Here is a 19,506-nt window from a genome sequence, read left to right on the forward strand (position 1 = left end):
CTCACCACCTTCTGTTTGTAATCAAAAAAAATTAATGAGCGCAGCTTTTGTGGGAAGTGTTTTTTATCAGATTGAGCGTCTCCGCCCCGCGTCAGCGCGCTTCCTCCAGGCTACAGCGCAGAGTTTAGGCTAACTCTCCTTTTATTTATCACTGAATGAACTTATATTGTATCTCAGTGTGACTCACACTAAATGTTCGCCCATTAATTTTGAAATGGATTTTTGAAACGGGTGCTAAGCTTTTATCAAATGCCTGGGAATCTCATTTGGATTATTGTATTTCATTAATTACTTGATAGACAAAGCGTACTTTTCAATGTAGATTTGTGTGCTGTTTAATTAATTAGCATGTTTTCTCTTTTAATTAAAGCATTTTTTTTTTAAATTAAAGCCCACAGCAAAACACATATATAATTTGTTTGTAATTAGGCCTTAATTGGTGGTAGTGGAAGCTTAGCACCGTCGGTTTCTTTTTTTATGATTGCCATTTTATTGCCAGTCACTCATTAATTAAACTGTTTTTTTTTTCTAATTAGCTTATAAAACTGTTGATGGCATATTATTCTAAGTGTGAGTTCAAAGCTTGCTAATAAGCCTCCCTCCTCAGAAGGGGAGAGATAATGAAACGGCTCAACGCAGGGAAACTTTTGGAGATTTTTTTGTTGTCTGTTCCCTGAAGATGACATGACATGGAATCAGATTAACAGAAAGGAAGTGGAGTTATGCTCTCAGTCCCAGAGTGGCTCCGTTTTCCTTTTTTTGTCATGTAATTCTGTTTGTTAAAGTGAAGGCAAGATTACAAAAACCTTCCCCAAAGAGCAACGATAAACTTTTGTGGGAATACAGCAACACAGAGGTGACTGATTCAGGATCTGAAGTTGAAATTGCTGCGATTTTTAGCTGCAATTATGAAATTATCATTAAGTTTTCAGGAGAATCTGTTTCAAGTTTATCTATTGCTGCAGAAACTAGTTAGTTCAAATCAAAAGTAAGTTATTATTATTGAATCCTACTGGATGATTGTTATAGGCTTAATTAGCCAAAGCGCAATAATCAACAACCAGAATTAAGTTAATTATTGATATTTATTGTTGCATAGATAAAATGGATTCCCTGCTAACTTTATCCGTCGTTGTCAACCCCGGTAATGGGGATCACGCCAAACAAGATATAACAATTCAGGGAAGTGCCAAAAAACAAACAATTAAACAAAACTCTAGTTGTAAAAGTTCAAAAGGTCTGAATACGTTTCAAATGCAACAAAATGCCACAACATCCCCAAAAACCCAGTTTGGCCTTTTTACTGGGTTCTGAATGGACCGTTTTCACCCAGATTAACCTGATTAGCCGAACCGTTTGAAAATTGCTCCCTTCCTAATAGGCTGCACAATAATTAGCCGTATGAATATGCATTTGCTGGATGAATATGCATATGAATATGCATTATTGAATCCTACTGGATGATAAATTGTCCCAGAAATTACCGCAATAAACGGTTTGAGACCAATAATACAATGGTAATAATGTAAAATCACATTCTCAAATTTTAAATTTAAATGAACATTTAAGACTGGAACTGGAAAAGATTTTAAATATCCAAAATAAACAACAAAAACGACAAATAAGATAAATTATGACGTCTGTAAACAAAATTGAGACCAAACAAACTGAAAACTTTTATCATCCAGTTTTTGGTAAAAAGAGAAAAATAAATGATGGAAATAGAAATGATTAATATTGTTTTTTTATTATTCAATTAATTGATTTAACTCTCATTTTGACAGGCTAACAGGTGATTGTTTCTATTTTATGTATTTTCTGTTCTCTTTTTTTAGATTCCAAATAAAAAAAATAAAACAAAAAGTATATAAAATTGAAAATGTATACAAGAATAATAAAATCATCTACATGATGAAAATAAAATAATAATGATGATTCTGTAAAATGTAAGCATTAACACAAGCGCTAACAAACATGCTAGCAGTAGAAATGACTCGTGGTTTTTGCCAAAGCCAAAAAAAAAAAATCCTACAAATGGTAAAATCTGACTCCACTTTATTTTTGTTCACATTTCATGAAAAAGGAAGTTGCACTCAGTGTCTTTTCCAGTGGTTTTTGGTGCAGCGCCCCCACAGGCCAGGAGGGGAACAGGTTTTTCAAAGGGTTTGTGTGGAAGTGAACCGCGGCAGCTGAAAACGTAACAAATGTTGCAGCTTTAGTCCCCAGTCTCCACAGAGTCATCAGGTGTGAAAACACGTACAGATTTCCAACATCCCAACCTTACTCTGCAACCCCATCTGGGTGGTATTGATTGACCTCTTGGCCTTTTGACCCCCATCGTTGTTCCTGAAACACTGAGCTTTCTCAGCTAAAAACACTTTTTTCTTCTTCTCCTTCTTCCCTCCATTCATCCTCACTCCAAAGAAATCATCCTGAAATTGCACCCAGGCTGCCTAATCTGATATTCATTCCTCTCTTATATAGCCCTGCTTTCCCAAAGTTGACTAAGGCCACATTATTTAGGCATTAAGGTGGTGTGATAAAGGAATTAGGCTGGTCATTAATCGTTTACACGTCAAATGCAGCGGAGCAGCTCGGGGAGGTGATTTAGCGAGGCAAAGCCATATAGCCTCTGCTAATCCACCTCTCACACGTTTTAATTGGAAGAGGCTTCCTGGATAGGAAATTTATGAATGGGTTTAAGGCCATTTCTTCCTTAAAGCCATCATTTATTTCATATTGTTAATAGGAGCTTTAACACTTCATCCACACGGAGACGCATTTTTTCCTCCGGTTCAGCCATTGTCTTTGTGTGCTTTTAATTGGCGCATAATGACGCAATAAAGTGTTAGACTCTGTCTCTTCTACATTTAAGCAGCGTCATTTCTTTGTGGCTCCATGTTTGGGTCCTCACTTGGATCTCCATGACGACCCGAACAGAAAACAGTGTTGACTTAACCCTCCTAGTGGCCTTAAGCCGCCGCTGCAGCGCCGCCATTGTGCATTGTTTTGTTTTTTTTCTTCAAATCTTCTAAAGGTCAGATAATTAATCCTCTGAATAAATCTTTTTTTTTAAGGAGAGGCCACACAGGAGAGAAAGAGAAACGGCCGTGATGGACATTTAATTGTATGTTAAATGTGATGGAGTGGGAAGAATTGGCGTTTAGGAGCCACGTAAACAAAGAGCGCAGGAGGTTTCCTGTCTCTTCCTGCTTTGTACTTCCAGTGCGATTTCTCACCAGCCTCGGATTTGGCACTAAGATGCACGCAGGAGGAGGAGGAGGAGAAAGAGGAGGAAGAAGAGGGGGAAGGATGAAAAAAAACTGAAAAAAAAATCCTGAAAAGTGGATCAAAAAAGTAAATGAAAAATAATGTCATATTACTGAAAATATGAGAGGCTAATTTGTGCCGACTTTTTGCTAATTTCGTTCTCGGCGCAGAAAGAGGAGCCGTCACCTGCTCGGCGCCGCGGCGCTGACAGTGCCAGTGATCCATGAAATAAGCTGCCGCTGGCTTTGTTCAGATAAGAATGAACAAATCTGCACAATGTACTGCTCTCCGAATCTCATTTTCATACTTGCATGCAGGCTAAAAGAAATAAGCTGTTTGCAGGCTTGATTAATCAGACATTTGAGGGCTTTTTTTTGTCTCTTTGATCTGCTCTGTCTCCTAGGTAACTTGGTTGACATTAATGTTGAGCCGCAGTAAAGACAATCAGGGAGTGTAGACTAAAACTGATAAAATTAAAGACCTTTAAGCTTTAAATATAGCAGAGGGTATGCTGGGAATTTGAAGGGAAGTGGGGGGTTTAGCGTTGCTGCAGGAATGCAGCAGGAGGCGTTTTCCAGACCTGCAGGAGAGCTGGGTAATGTGGGTAATCCTGTGTAAAAACGCTCTGCGCAAATCTGCAAATAAAACCGTTTAGCATCACTTCTGTTTGATTTGCAGCCGAAATGAGCAAATATCTTCTCATTTTTCACTTTATTCTTATTTTTTTCCAGCAAAAGTGAATGATTTTGAGTCTTTGTTGTGTTTTTTTAATGCTTCAACTGTCCTAAAATCTTTAAATCATTAAAAAAAGTTTGTTATAAAAGGAGGAAGTTGCCTTGTAAATAATCAAAGGCGCACTGGACAAGATGGAAACGCATTTAAAAAGTTTTTATTTTACATTATAACTAGAATAATATTCTGATGGAGCATCAACTGATAACTGCTGAATTCATTCATGTCGTCACAGAAATACTAAAAAATATAAAGATAAAAATGCAATATTATATTGAATATCAATTAATTACAAAATTATGAGAAAAAAAAACCCCAAATGTTTTTGGAAAAGGGTGAGAACAAATAAAAAAAAATCTAATTATTAAAAAAATTAAAATGTCAGTAAGACGTGAAAGTAAAAATAAAAACTAGTTGAAAAACTAATATTACATTGAATATCTTAATGAATTAAATCATTATGGGAAATCTCACAGGAACACTATAAATTATAGTGGTTCAAATTTAAATTTTTATCTATATTTTTTATTTGTATTTTATTTTTATTTTCCTTAAAATTTAGATCTGAATATCTTCTATAAATTGTTCTCTTTTTTCCCACATAAAGTGATAATATTTCCATTCATGTAGCCAAACAGGAAGAGACGCCAGGCGACCAAATTTGGTCGCAACATGTTGGTCAGTCTGGATTTCAGTCAAAATGACATTTTTTTATGGTCATTTGTTTGTTTTTATTTGATCCAGTAATCCCTCAGTTGTAGTTGGAGTTTATCAGCATTTTTTTTCTAAATGAAGTCGATTTGACCCATTTAACCCATTTAACCCCAACGTTCCCCCAACAAGACGGTTTATCTGGAAATCTGCTGCATACAGTGGAGCCTTCGTCTCTTACGGAGGAGAAAAACACGATTCTGGGAGTTTAAAACGTATAAAATGGCAGAGAAGTGCAGAACTGTCACAGCCTGTGTGCTGCAGGTTATTCAGACGCGTTCAGAAATCTAGCAGTGACTGTATAGATGAATGCCTGCAGGGCCCAGCCGCAGCCCAGCACTTGCAGCCAGCCGAAGCCCTTATCTTAAATCCAAGCAAAGTACCATTAATCTTTTTGAAAGACCTTTATGGCTTTTAATGTATCCCAAATTAGAACATTTTACACCCTTGGTTCCTGAAATATGGTGATAAAAAGCCTTTAGAGTTTAATTTTTCCTGCCTGCTCGCTCTGACCTGCTTAATCCCAGCATGCATTAAGAGATATTTTAGTTTCAGTCTTTCTAATAAAGTTTATCCCACTTAATTATAATTGAAACATTTTTTTTTCCAGCAGGTCTTTTTTTTCACAGTGGTGGCACATTTCTTCATTACCTTAAGACTTGCTCTCCCCGCTGATTGTGCTCTGAATATTACAGAGAATTACCCGAAGGTTTGGTGAAATTGTTCCAAGTTGTTTATCAAAGTTCGCCTTTGCTCGAATAATAAACCTATCTCAGGAGTGAAAGCAGCGGCAGGATTTTTCCCCTTTGTTTCGGGGCTTCTGTGTGTCTGGGGTTACTGGGATTACTGCGCTTCACAATGCGCGCATGTCTTCCCTGGGATTTCAATGTTTGCCTCTTGCAGTCACGGTCATTCTCTTCATCTTCTGATTTCTGCTTCACTCCAAACACACAAAGTCGCAGACAAAAAAAAGGAAAATGCCATTACGACTATGGTGCAAAATCTGCAGAATGGTGGAGATTGTCTCTAATTATGGATTGTAGTTTTATTACATCATTTATTCTTGATTGATTGGGTTTGGAGTGGGACATGAGCTGCATCTGAAGGTATAAAAATGGCTCTTTTTGTTTTTGTGTAACAATAGAGCTCATAAACAAAAACAATTAATAAAAAATTTAGAAGAGTCTCTGGTGACGAGTAAAATTATTATAGTTAACTAAAATAAATGTAATTAAGAAAACATTTTAACTGCAATAAATAAAAATGATAACTGGGAAAACTTAATGTCCCTGATGGACCCACTGCAGGCTGAGACCCGCCCCCTGCTGGAGGGCAGAAAAACTGCTAGCTGATGATGACTAGCATTGGATTTAGCTGTCAAGTTATCAACTTAATGCGTTAAATCTTAAATGTACAACTGATAAGTGAAAGGAAAAGGGACTAACTGTCAACACTAGACAACAAGGTCATAAAAAAGTTTTAATTAAAAAAAAACAGTAGCGAGGGCGTGGGAAGTAGTTCAGCTATGCTAGCTTGACTTTTATAATTGTAACATGTAGATGTGCTGCAGAATTCAATGTGTTTCGTTTCAGTTAAAAAATAAAAAATTCATCCTAAACACCAACTCTGACAGATCATCAGAAGAGCAGCTGGTTAAATTAGCTAATCTAGCACCGCTGTGTTAGCTTAGCTAGTAGCAGTGGTAGCTAATCTATCACAGCGATCACTTTTTAATAATCGTAAAATAAACATCAATCCCAAAAAGAAAAGAGCTGTAACAGACTGAATGTTCTGCTCTTTACGTGGAAAATGTTTGGGTGTTTTTTGGTGTTGAATCCTGAAGCATAAAGCGCCGTTGTTGTTGGTTGCTATGGCAACGAATCTGTCTGTAGCGTAGCCGACATACAGACTGAGAAATACGTGGTTTTGAGTTGTTCTTAAGCAGTTTTTATACGTTATTTTTCCCTTTGCTTTGCTCCACTATATTAATAAATAGTAGCTTCGTCTCCAGGTTTCATTTTGTTCCACCGCGGCGGCGCGGTGTAAACGGCTCTTTGAATTTAGTTTAGTTTAACTGAACTTTATCGTATATTAACATGTTTTACTAACTTTATTTAAATAACATCCACTGCTTTGCAAAAGTATTTCAAATTACAGCCAACGTGTTTGTTTTATTTTTGACAGACGGACACAAAGTAATGGTGAAGTGTAATGGCTTTCATTTTATTTTATTTGTTTATTTATGCAGAAACTGATTCACAAGACGTCAATTCAACAAACCAATCACACGTCTTTTCCAAACCATCCAGTTTATCAAACCGGCCAATCCGGTTCTGTTTATTATCACAATTAGATTAAAACGTCGCCTGCGTAAGTCGGCCTCCCGTCTTCTTCAAATCCAGTGAAACTGGTGTCAAATGTTTGCTGTCATTTTAAAGATGTTAGTAAAAAATGTTCTCAGAGGTCAGCAGAAGTTTGTAAGTGTTTTCAAGGTTTGGAGAGTTCTTGATTTCTGTATAAAGTCCTTGAAAGTATTGATATTCAGTGCAGTTTTATAATAAAATACAATATAATGTTTGATTAAAAACCTACGTTTGGAAAATGTTATTTACAGTTAAAGCCGCAAATTTAAGTACAATAAAAACTCAGATACATTTTTTTTCTCTGTCTGAAGATAAATCTTTTTTTGTTTTATAATCACCAATTTATTTCTAAGTGAGAAAATTTTTCAAATTTTTTCAGAACATTAAACTTTGTTATATTTTAGTCAATATTGTCGTTCTTGCTGTAAATTGTAGCATACTGTCATGAATTACTAAATTGAAGCTGTTATTTCTTTTATTTATTTTTTGTTTTTAACTTCAAAACGTGGTGCTGGAAAAGTTTGAAAATCTACCTTGAAAATACTTGAAAAGTCCTTGAATTTTACTTTGGGAAAAGTTTACAAAGCTGATTTGGTGACTCTGACTCCTCATATCGTCCTGTTGAGGGATAATTTTGTGTTTACGTGGCTGTTGAACGTTTTCTGGTGATTTCTGAGAGACGTTTCACAGAAACCGACTAATTTCCGTTTTCTTCTGTCCGTCTGTAAATAGATGGCTGTGCAAATCGCTCAGGCTGCTGATTGCCGTGACTTTGTGCATCGCAAACAGGAAGAGGAAGCGTTGAAAGCAGCGAGGAAGAGGAAGAGGCAGATCGCCTGGGGGTAAGACGTCCTCCTCGTGTCTCTGTGTTTATGTCCGCCGTCACGCCCCTCTCGCGGGTGGCGCTCTGGGTGAAAACGGTGCGGCGGAGCCACTTCTCTGTGGGTTTTTGATGCTTTTTGTTTTTGTTTTGCAGGTTTGAGGCGAAGCAACGATGGGAAACCAAAAGCAATATGGGCTTCATGTGATGAAAATGGAGGAAGAGGAGTTAATTTGATTGAAAAAGTGTTTCTTTCCCTCTTCATTCTTGTATGTTTTGAAGGCATTTCAGCTGCTGAATGTGAGGGGAAAATGTCAGGCAGTCGGCTGAGAGAAAACCAATCCAGAGTGAAGCAGAGAGAGGAAAATAATGAAGAAGCATTCAAATTAATTCCCAAGGCGCCCACTGGTGTCTGCATTGTGTTATTTTTCATTACATTTCAGTGATTTCAGCCTTTTTTCCCTTCCCTCCCCTTCAAATTAAATCTGGTGTACATTACTGGATGATGCGTTTATTTATTGCTGTAAAGTGGGTTAATCATGAAGGCGCTTCTTTCTTCTGCGCAGGAAGAGAAAGGGAAGATTAGAGCGCTAATGCAATGTACAGGATAATGTGCGATCGGATTTGGGAGCAGAAAATGAAATTTGGCTGCTGTAAACAGTTTGGAGCGGTCGCAAACTGCAAGTTTGAAACAGAGACTCTGCTGCTGGCCCGAGCCCAGCTGGGAGACGAGCCTTTGTCTCTGCGCCCAAAACAAGAGGCACACGCGTTCCTGTTTTTTTCCTCAAGCCTACACTTGCTGCTCATTGTGCGCTGAGCTCCTCTGCAGCATCGCTTAAAAACCCAAATTCCAGTTTCTGCAGCTTTGATCTGCAGCAGAAACGCGCTGAAAGCTTCATTCAAGAAGCCTTAAGTCCAAACTACAACAACGTTTTACAGACATTGCAGACAGAAAAAAAATAGAGTACATTTTTCGCAAAAAAACTCAAAAAATTTCCTGGAAAAAAAATTTTCAAATTTTCTAGAAAAAAAACAACTTTTAGTTTAATCTCAGAATTTTCTTTAGAAAAAAAACATTAAATTTTCTCCATTTCAAAAGTTGAAAGTTTTGAAATTTTCAACTTTTTTAAAAAAATGTTTAACTTTTAAAATAAAGAAAACTTCAAATGAAAATGTATTGTTTTGTCTAGAAAATTTCTTAGATAATTGAAAATTTTTCAGCTATTTTGTTGCAATTTTTTTCCTTTTCAAAAAGAGAATTTCAGAATTTCTTTTCTAGAAAATGTCTGAGATTTACCTTGAAATTTTTGAGGTTTGTCAAACAAATTTCTACTTTTGTAAATCAAATATTTTCTCGTTCTATCCAGGACATTTTTGGGAGCTCAAAACCTTTTGAGAAAAATTCTGAAATTAATTTCAAAAATTTGTTTTTTCTAGAAAATGTCTTTGATTTTTTTCTTGCAAATTTTTGACTTTTCAAGTCTAAATTTCAGAATTTTTCTAGAAAATTTCAGAAATAACTAAAATCAATTCTGAGATTTTTTGGCGGAGAATTAATTAACATTTTTTTCTATCGCCTCTGTCCTCAATATGCCGTCATACCAAGCGGCAGGCAGGAAAGGAGAAAAAATGCAAGAGAGATAATTGCTTTATTTGTAATGATGGGCTTTTTTTTCAAAACAGATGATTGCTTTGCTTCAAGGTAACGAGAATAAAATTAAATTGAGCCAAGTTGTTGCGTTGCTCATACTGAAGCGTTTCTCATCTCTATTGAGATGAGAAACCCAAAGAAAATGTCCTGTTCTGAACCGACCCGATCTCCAGAAACCGAGCCGCTTTGTGGGAAATTCTGCGTCACGTTTCTGTCTCTCTCTCTCTCTCTCGGTTGTTGAGAATTGCTGCTAATTAAACTGTTAATTATCTCGGTAATGAGAGGCGAGTTAAAACTGCGTCAGGCTCATCAAAGTGCGGCGTGGGATTTCCCCGCTTTGATGGCGGCTGTGAAGAATATCTGAACTTAGGATGAGAAACATCAGAGATGCTTCATTAAATTAACCAAATGAGGGGAGGAAAGACGAGCGCCGACGTGTAATAAGTTTTATTTCCATAAACTTGGAGTCAGAAAGACTTTTTTTTTTTCCCAACAACTGAAACCCTTCATCAAAGTATTTTTACAAATTATGGAGACAAATGATTATAAGATGCGTTTTTTATTATGATTTTGGTTCTGATGCCTGTTTGGACCAGCTGATCTTTGACCTCTGATCAAACTGAAATGTCTTTAAGCAGATGGTACCAAACAGTATTTACTAGAATCTAATTTCCGTCATGACAGAGTGCTATTCTCGAGAATAGCTTCAAAATGATACGAGTAAAGTTGTTGAGAAAAAAATTGTCAAAATAATAGGAGAATGAAATGAAAACAACTAATAAAAACGAGCAGACACTGTAATGAAAGTTATCTGAATTAGACAAACAAAAAGTAAACGAAATAAAACTAAATTATATGAAAAACCCAGAACTATTTCAACCCAGATTTTTGTGCGAGTTTAAACGTTTGGGGGCGTGGCCAGCAGCAACTCATCTGGATTTAAAGTGACAGGACCGTAAAACAACTCAAAATACGCAGAACTGATCAGACCAACGTCATTATCTATGAATGATTTTGTGCTAAACATGTTTTTCTATATCCTGTCCCAACCTGTTAAAGGTCACCTGGACAGTTTTGCTTCATGCTAGTCGTTTGTTTCCCGTTTCAACATTTCCTCAAACTGGAGTAAAACTCACCAGTCCTGACTTCTTCGCTTATTGTCTCGTTTTGTTAAACGAGCCGACATTCATCGGCGTTTCTCTGGGCGCTATCAGCAGCATCTGCGCTAATCCAGTGCTGGACGGCGATGGCAGCGAGCGATACGCCGGATGTCTCCTTACCGCCAACATGTGTTCCCCTTCCAGCTTCCACAACCACCTAATGGGATCGTTACTGTTGTTCTTATAAACCTCCCAAACACAACAAACACTTTTGCTAGAAGTGGTTCGACTTGTGCCCAAGGAATTTGTCGCAGGATTTCACAACAAATCGTCTGGGGTCAAAGGTTAAGACTGGCCTCCAGGAACGGACTGCAGCTCCTTCACATGACGGGAGAGAAAAGTGGATTTTCCAGCTTGAAAGCAGAATCATCTCTGCCCTCGGCTTTACGCTGCGTTCAAAGAGATTAATAATAAGATGCTATTGATACGCGGCTGAAGGCTTTAAGCTCACTAATAAATGCTTCAGTACATTAAAAACATGCAACTCCGAGATTTATTGAAAAAACTGCATCAGCAGGTCATGTAAATGTAATAAAATAGAGATGTTGAGGTGAGGATGTTACTGTCAATATTATAATTCTGGGTTATAGTTTAATTTTGTTTTGACTTTTTGTCTAATTTATTTATTTTTAATTAGATTTTACTGGGGGTTTGGTAGTTATTATTAGTTAAATATCGTTCAGTTTTAAATGGTTAAAATAGTTAGTTTTTTAAAAATATATATTTTTAAAATGTATTCATTTATTCTTGAACAACCGTCTGACTGCTGTTTTCTCCCAACTTTTGCCTTTGGGGGGTTTGCAGAGTGTTGTAACTTTCTAACAAACTGCTTGTGTAGAAAAAAAAGATCAATTTCACATCAGTTCAAAAGGCCAAAAAGTAGATTCAGAAAAAGCAAAACCGAAGAATATCATACCTTTAATTTTAGTACGTTTTAGTTACTTTTATAAGCCCAAAATATTTATTTCAGTTAATGAAAATGTTTTCTCTGTTTCAGTTTTCTTTATGTTGTTAGTTTTAGTTAACTATCATAACTTTGGTGAAAGTGGCTGCAAACAAATGCGCAATTATACAAACGCACATCTTTGAAAAGCAGAAGTGGAGCCTCCTGCACAACCAACAAGAAAGCAGCAAACAGTTTCTGAATGGTAAGAAACTACAAAACGCTTGTCTTTTCCAGCAGCCATTTTATAGATATAAAACCAACTGACCAAATGTGCTGGAACTCTGCTGACGTTGCTAGGTAACGGGCAGAACTCTGCTGGCGTTGCTAGGTAACGGACAGTGCCTGCTGATTTGTGATTTACATAAATGTAAAATATTATTCACAAAATACCTACAAAAATAGTAAATGAACTGAACTTGCGTAGCCCTTCACTCTGGAGACACATTCACCCACAAAACGCAGATCAGTTTGCAACTTGGGGAGAGAATAAAAAATTAAATCACTGCACTGCAAGAACACAAAATTTTACCAAGTAGTTTTGGTCTAGTGCAGGAGTGGGCAACTCCAGGCCTCGAGGGTCGGTGTCCTGCAACTTTTAGATGTATCTACTTCAACACACCTGAGTCAAACAATGAGGTCATTAGAAGGACTCTGGAGAACCTGACTGCACTTCGGAGGTGATTCAGCTGTTGGATTCAAGTATGTTGGACCGGGGAGACATCTAAGAGTTGCAGGACACTGGCCCTTGGGGACCAGGATTGCCCACACCTGGTCTAGTGTCTGGAGAAAATATCTCTAAAACAACTTTGTAGCAAGATGTAGGAGGTTCATTCATCCATCGATCCATTTTCTAACAGCCTTGTCCCTACGGGGGTCTGGAGGTGCGCTGGTGCCGATCTCGTCTACAGAAGCAGTTTGCAGAAACGTGTCGCTATCCGTTTTGTTAAGTTTATTTGTGTTTAACATTTCAGTACTAAGGTGGCTCAAAGCGCTTTAAGGTATAAAAACGTTGTTCAGGTGACAGAAGGCTGACTTTGTAATTGTCTTTATGTGTCTCTAAATGTTCTGAAGCAGAAGTAAGTGGATTTTTAAAAGTTTTTAACAAGAATGTAAATAGTTGTGAAGAACACTGTAAGGTAACAACACTGTGAATATATGATTGAGGTTTTTCACCTTTTTCTAGACATCAAGACTATTGCTGGACAGTTCAAACATAGAAAATTTGATGTGAAGAAAGAATGTTTTATGCTTTTTATTTGAAGATTATACTTAAAGCGTTGATTTGAAGAGGCTGAGAGGCAAAACGTACGTAGTTCAGAGGGCTTTTCAGCGAGCAGATCCATCTGAGGTGTTTTGTCATCAATTCTTGTCACGTCTCCAGTTGCTTTAATGTGTTTTCTTTATGTGTTCTGTTTGTCAACTCGAGGCCACTTTCTTCCCGCATATGAGACAATCTGCTGCGTATTATCGCCTCCTTGCTCTGCGAGTATCTCGCTGCGGGAGCGACAGGCAGAGTGGATGTTGACATATTCCTCGGCTGATTTAATGACCTGTTTAATTCTGGCACGTCTGCAGCCCCCTCAGATGTTTAGCAGTTTTAATTAGCCTAATCGTCGCTCTTGAAAAAGGCCACAGGGTTGTTTAATGGGTCATGTTTGTCAAGATGCACAGAATTATAACACAAAAGACATGCCATTTATTCAGCGCTACAGTCTTCCAGTCATTATGGGTGTCACAATTGATAATTAGAGGAAGAATTGATTCATCTGAAAGCTAAATTGAACCTCTGTGGTGTGAGGAAATTAGTTTGACAGTGTTTGGATGAGCGAATGCTCAGTGTTGTTTACGAGAGCAGAAAACCACCAGGAAACTCGTCGCTCCGTTTCGGGACAAGAGACTCGCAGGAGAGGGAATTAGGTCAGTTATAAATTAATAAAAACTTTTATAACGCACTACTTAATGTAGGTTTTCAAAACTGCTTGGAAAGCATCAATGTTATCACGCAGAATAACGCGAAAGAACAAAATAATTTAAATGAACTTTCAATTAATTTTGGCTTCCTTTGCTATCAGGGAATGAAAACATTCCCACACATAAATATGCTGAGCATGCACTCATTTCATATTCATCTTCATTCTACAAAGCACACATGGCCATTTTATCCGGATGAATTATTAACAGAGTTAATGAATATTTCAGTTTTCTTTATGGAGCCGTTTAACAGTCCCTGCTGAGGTAATGGCGCTTTAAGAGAACCTGAGGAGAACGGAGAGAATCGGAAGAAAACGTCGTTTAGTTGACCAATCATCGGGTTGTGCAAAGATAAAACAATGACTTCATCAAACTTCATCTCTACAAATTAATTTTTCTGTCTGAAACAACAGACAGAGAATAATCTACAGCACAGGTGTCCAAAGTGTGGCCTGGGGGCCATTTCTGGCCCTTGGAACAATTTTCCGTGGCCCCTCAACTGCAATTCAAGATTGGTACAAATTTGGCCCTCCACTGAGAATTTAAATTACAAATTTAATTTATAAATTCATAACAGTGTTTCCTTTTGATTTTAATTGTATGCTAAGTATAAAATTAAACTGACTCAATTCTTTTATCAAACTTGGTTAATAAAAGGTTTGTTGTCACTGGGAACAGATTAAAAAAATTCAGAACAAATAAACTGAAAAAATGTTTCCAAAAAGTTAGAAAATTGCCTTTTAATAAGACAAAAATATTGCATATTAAATTTTTGATGAGCTGCAGAAGAGCCAGTGGAACAAATATAAGAATTATAACTTTTGATCTCATTTAATTAAACTTAGAATTTGGGATTAAATTTATAATTTTGAGAAAAAAAAGTCAGAATTTTGAGGGAAAAAATTTAAATTTTCAGAAGAAATTATAGTTCAACAAAAACCTAACAAAATTTGTGAAAATTGTATCTTAGTATTTGTTGCCCAATCACTGTAAACATAATAACAATACTTTGACTTTTTTGAGTTATGCACCTAAAAATGAACGAAAAAAAATGAAAAAAACTAAACTTACTACAATAACTAACAAAAACTGAACTCAACCTAAATAAGATTTAACTCAATAAAAACTAGAGAACACACAAAAAGTTCTTCAAACGTCATAACCCTGCTGCCATGACCTTTAACCTTTTACCCATTCCTCTGGTTGGTCTTTGTACAGAAGAGGATTAGGGCCACCGGAAAAAAAAAAAGAGTTCTGACTTTTGGGTTTGTGAACGTTAATGTTTGTGAATGTTAATGTTTGTGAATGTTAATGTTTGTGAACGTTAATGTTTGTGAACGTTTATGTTTGTGAACGTTAATGTTTGTGAACGTTAATGTTTGTGAACGTTAACGCTGCCATGTTGGAGGTTTTGTCTGAAAGTTCAGGCAGGCCTGATGAGCAGGGAGCCAATTTGTATCCAAACCCCAAGGAACTCCGAACTCTCCCAGCTAATTCCCACCATTCCAGCTCCTCCAGACCTCAGCTCCACACAAACAATAGTGACACTTTGTTAAAAAAAATAGAAAGACTTTAACATCTCTGCCAAGCATAATTCATTCATTTAGCATTTGAATGACAATAGACCACTTAGCGGAGCTTAAATTATTTCTGTGCTCTATCTGCTACTTGACTGCCTTTGTGATGTAACTGCGGACGATCATTAACGCCACGAGGTGATGTGGAGCGCCCTTATCTCCGGCTCGGCCCTCAGAGTTAACTTTAGGCACGAACTGCACGGCCGCGGCAGACACTTCTCTTCCCCTCCTGTTCTCGAATGAATCCGAGTCGTGTCTGGTAAGATTTAGGTACAGCACAAAGAAAACTAGAAAATTCCTGAAGAAATTTAACTGGGGCCTGCCAAAGTGTGCCCGTCGGTTTGGACCCAGCGTTCTGATGCTAAGAATTTGCATCAATGCTAAAGAAAGTTGCAATGTAATCAATAGAATCAATAGAATCACAAGAATGTTAAGTAAACTGGACATGCACCATTCAGTATGATAAAGTAAGTGTATTAGCTAAAATGAGCAAAAATGCTAATGTTAGCGTGAATGCTCTCTGTAGCATGTGGGATATTATTAGAATGTTCTCTGTAATTTACTTAATTCCTTCAGAATACTAAACATGGCAGATAAGTAAGAAAAATAGGTAATAGCTTATTTAAGCTAAATGGCTAATGCTAATGAACTGCCTTGCTACGCAAGGCAGCTCCCTAACCTGAGAGAACCAGATAATGCAGAATGATATCATTGCACCGCCAAGGCGGTGCACTATTCAGAGGGGCATATAGAGGCTTTTATTTTGAAATTTGCAGTAAGCTTCATATTAAATGCCCACACTAATCCAGTGTCTAAGAGTGCTTTGGATAAACCAATCACGTCAAGCAAAAATGAGCAAATATATGATGTAAAAATTGCCAAGGCTTTTATTTTGAAATTTTCAGTAAGCATCATAAGAAATGGTCAAACTAATCCCATGTGTAACAGTGAATGTGTTAAATCGTTTCTATAATGCTCAAAACACAAGTAGTTCTAAAGGCCAGCTCAGTCCTCCTCTGTAGTAACTGACAGTTCCACCATGTTGTAGTTCTAACCTTCAGTCTTTGTAGTTCTAAAGAGCAGCTCAACTGTCATGAGAATGAAACACACAGGGAGAGATGGAATCCTAATAGTTTGAAGCAGTTAGTTTTTCTGATCAAAGCAGGCCAAACATATCTTTACCTAAGTGTTGCCAATAGCATGTGGGGTATCATTAGAATGTTTTCTGTAATTGATTTACTCCATTCAGTATATTTAAAATGACTAATAAGTAAGTAAAATAGCTAATAGTTTATTTAAGATAAAAGTCTTATCTTAATGATCTTAAGAATATAAAGCATTCTAATATTATTGCATCGCCTTACGGCGATGCATTAACCTGAGGGCAATATGAAGGCTTTTATTTTGAAAAATAAACATAAGCTTCATATTAAATGCTCACACTAATCCAATGCCTAACAGTGTTTGGGTTAAATCTCTTATTTACTGGCCTAAACAGCCAGTAGTTCTAAATGGAAGCTCTGTTTTAACTGAGTGTTAGTTAGAACTACAGATATGGTGTTCTGATAGTCCTATTTATTATCATTAGGTCAAAGGTTAATGCCATTGCACTGGCTTGCTGCGCAAGCCAGTGCCATAACCTGAGAGGAAAAGATAATATAGGCAGAGATTTTTGTCACTCACCTGACAGAGATATTGGGGCTTTTATTGGGAAATTTCCATTAAGCTTTATTTAAAAATTACACATTAATCCTGTGTGTAACAATGGTTTGTTAAAATCAGTTATAAAATGCCCAAAACACAAGTAGTTCTAAAGGCCAGCTCATTCCAGAGTGTCCTCCCATGAATCAGCTGCTCTGGCCTCATGTGTTCCGTTGCTATGGTAATGGATCAGCTGCTAACTGTCATGTCTGTGTGAGACAGAAAGGGGGGAAAAAAATTCTATCTTTGTGAGACACCCAGCCAATTAATATGGAAAAAGCACTCCGAACAAACCTTTGCCGTTCAGGAACCGTAATACATATTTGAAAACCGTTTGAAGCGTATGAGAGGGCTATTTGTCTTCTCCGATAGTACCGCAATTCATATTTTTACCTCATTCACAGTAATTGCAGTGATGAGACAAAAAATTGTGCAGAAACTTTTCAGAAATACATGGAAGTCAATCTGGGAGAGCGTCAGTTACCCTGTCCCATGATTTCACTCTGAAGCATCTTGACAGAAAACCGTAAATGCCAGAGAAAAACCGAACACATTTTACCGGAGCAGGCATGCGTATCAATGTCATGACCGAGTTTGATATCGATAGGGCGATATTTTTGGGCGTGACGGCGATTTCAAAATCGCTTTGGGGTCAAAAATCTGCTTAAATTCTCACTCTAAAAAAGCGGCAGTTGGTGTCAGTTATGCTCTGCGTTTCGGCAGTTGGAAATTTTGCTCGTTTTTCGCTTTTTACTTCGCCATCGTAAGTCCGATTCCTTATAAAAGTAATAGCACCCCTCCCGGGCACGAGCCGCACGATTTGATACCACTTTTGTGGCTGGGCTCGCAGCGGTACGAGCCGCATTAATGTCCGCGGAAGAAGAAGTTAAGAATAAAGAGGCATTCTATTGGGTGTAGAACAATAGGTGCCTGCCATGCAATGCATGGAGGCAGTGACTGACTTGCTTCGCAAGTCAGTCACTGCTCTCCTTATGCATTGCTATGGGGCAGGCCCCAATTAAAGTTAAAGCCTACAGAAGTGTTCCATGTTATTGTTTACATCTGGAAATGTTACGCATGCGCACAAACCTGGAGCAGAAAAAAGGCGATTCTTACAGCCGCGCTACCTCGGTACAAAAATCCAGTTAAATAAGTAAAACGTGGAGATGAAGCTATTACTGATGTAGTGCAGTGAGCTGCAGCAAAGCGAAAAATACCGCAGAAAAACTGTTGAAGAACAACTCAAAACCAATCCTATTCTTCTTTTTTCCCCAAACACGTTGCCATAGCAACCGACAACAACGCCACTTTATGTGTCAGGATTCAACGCCGAAAGACACGGAAGCATTTCCCACACAGAGAACAGAACATTCAGTCATTTACAGTTTTAAGTTTTCAGGCTTGCTGTTTATTTTGTGGTTATTAATATGTGATCGCTGTAGTAGATTAGCTACCATTGCTATTAGCTAAGCTAGCACAGCGGCGGCTGATTCGCTAATTTAAACACCTGCTTTGTTGATGATCTGTTAAGAGTTGGTGTTTAGGTCGCCTTTTCTTATTTTTTAACTGAACCGAAATACGCCAAATTCTGCAGCACGTCTGCAGAAGGTTAAGGTTAAGGTTGTCAAAGTCAAGCTAGCATAGCTAAACTACTCCTATTATTTTTTTCCTTAATCAAACTTTTTCCTTACCTTTTTTTCTTGTTGTAGTAGTGATGACAATTAGTAGCGAAGCACTGCGTCACTTTTTGTTTTAGATATCAGATGTACATTTAAGATTTAGTGCGTTATGTTGACAATAGCTAAAAGTTAGTAGCTTTTTGCCCTCCAGCAGCAGGATCTTGCTAGCCTAAAGATTATGACTAGTTAGGGTAGCTTGCTAAGTAAATATTTAATACCGAGCTAAATATTAAGATCTGAGCTAAATATCTACTTTGGAACTAAGTATTTAGATTACACACTAAATATTTAATTTGGAGCTAAATACTTTGTTTTTAAGCTAAATATCTAATTTGTGAATTCAATATTTAGTTTTGAATCTTTATTTATAAATGTATGGACAACCTGAAGAAAATATGATGATGAAAACTTAACACCCATTTATTTTCTCTTATAACAGGCTAAATAAAAACCCAAAATATTGATGCTAATTATTTACTGTGTAACTTTACAAACAGAACCCCATACCAGTGAAATCTGCATGTTCAATAAGTCCAGTTTAAAACCATTAACATCTAATACAATCCTTCCAAAGTAAAGAAACTATAGAATAACAAAACTGAAGAATAAAAATATGTTTCCTTTGAGGAATAAAACGTTTTCAGGTGATTAATAAAAGACCTACGCAGATGTACCTGAACCCACAGTAAGCGTCCTGCTCCAGATCCGGCGCTGAGCGGCCTGTCGCTCCCGCGTTGCTCTCCGTTCAGTGATAACCACCATAATGAGATTTTGCCATTAAGGAAGAAAAGAATGAAAAAGAGCCCAGCCTTCTGTACGGCTCACCATGGTAAAAGGGCTGAATGCTATCAAGGCAGAATTAAATCTTTGAATTAGACCCTCTTTGTGCCAGTGGATACCTCACGACATATTAATTAAAAAAACC

General features: G+C 37.3%; 1 protein-coding gene and 1 long non-coding RNA gene across 3 annotated transcripts in view; one reads left to right on the forward strand and one right to left on the reverse strand.

Moving 5' to 3' along the window:
* fam204a (family with sequence similarity 204 member A) overlaps window positions 1–8,135 on the forward strand; it is a 67,142-nt gene extending 59,007 nt beyond the window's left edge. For both annotated transcript variants that reach the window (XM_044136004.1, XM_044136003.1), the window contains 2 exons: window positions 7,809–7,918; window positions 8,053–8,135. In XM_044136004.1, the coding sequence (XP_043991939.1) occupies window positions 7,809–7,918; window positions 8,053–8,104 (162 nt within the window). In that variant the 3' untranslated portion in view covers window positions 8,105–8,135. The remainder of the gene's footprint in view (window positions 1–7,808; window positions 7,919–8,052) is intronic.
* Window positions 8,136–15,201: 7,066 nt separating this feature from the next.
* LOC122842527 lies at window positions 15,202–18,288 on the reverse strand. The gene is made up of 2 exons (XR_006372575.1): window positions 17,992–18,288; window positions 15,202–15,457 (listed from the first exon to the last, which is right to left on the reverse strand). It is a non-coding gene; the product is annotated as an uncharacterized LOC122842527 (long non-coding RNA).
* Between the last annotated feature and the right edge of the window lie 1,218 nt (window positions 18,289–19,506).

Source organism: Gambusia affinis, linkage group LG13 (assembly GCF_019740435.1).
Source record: "Gambusia affinis linkage group LG13, SWU_Gaff_1.0, whole genome shotgun sequence".
In the NCBI taxonomy this organism is placed as follows: Eukaryota; Metazoa; Chordata; class Actinopteri; order Cyprinodontiformes; family Poeciliidae; genus Gambusia; species Gambusia affinis.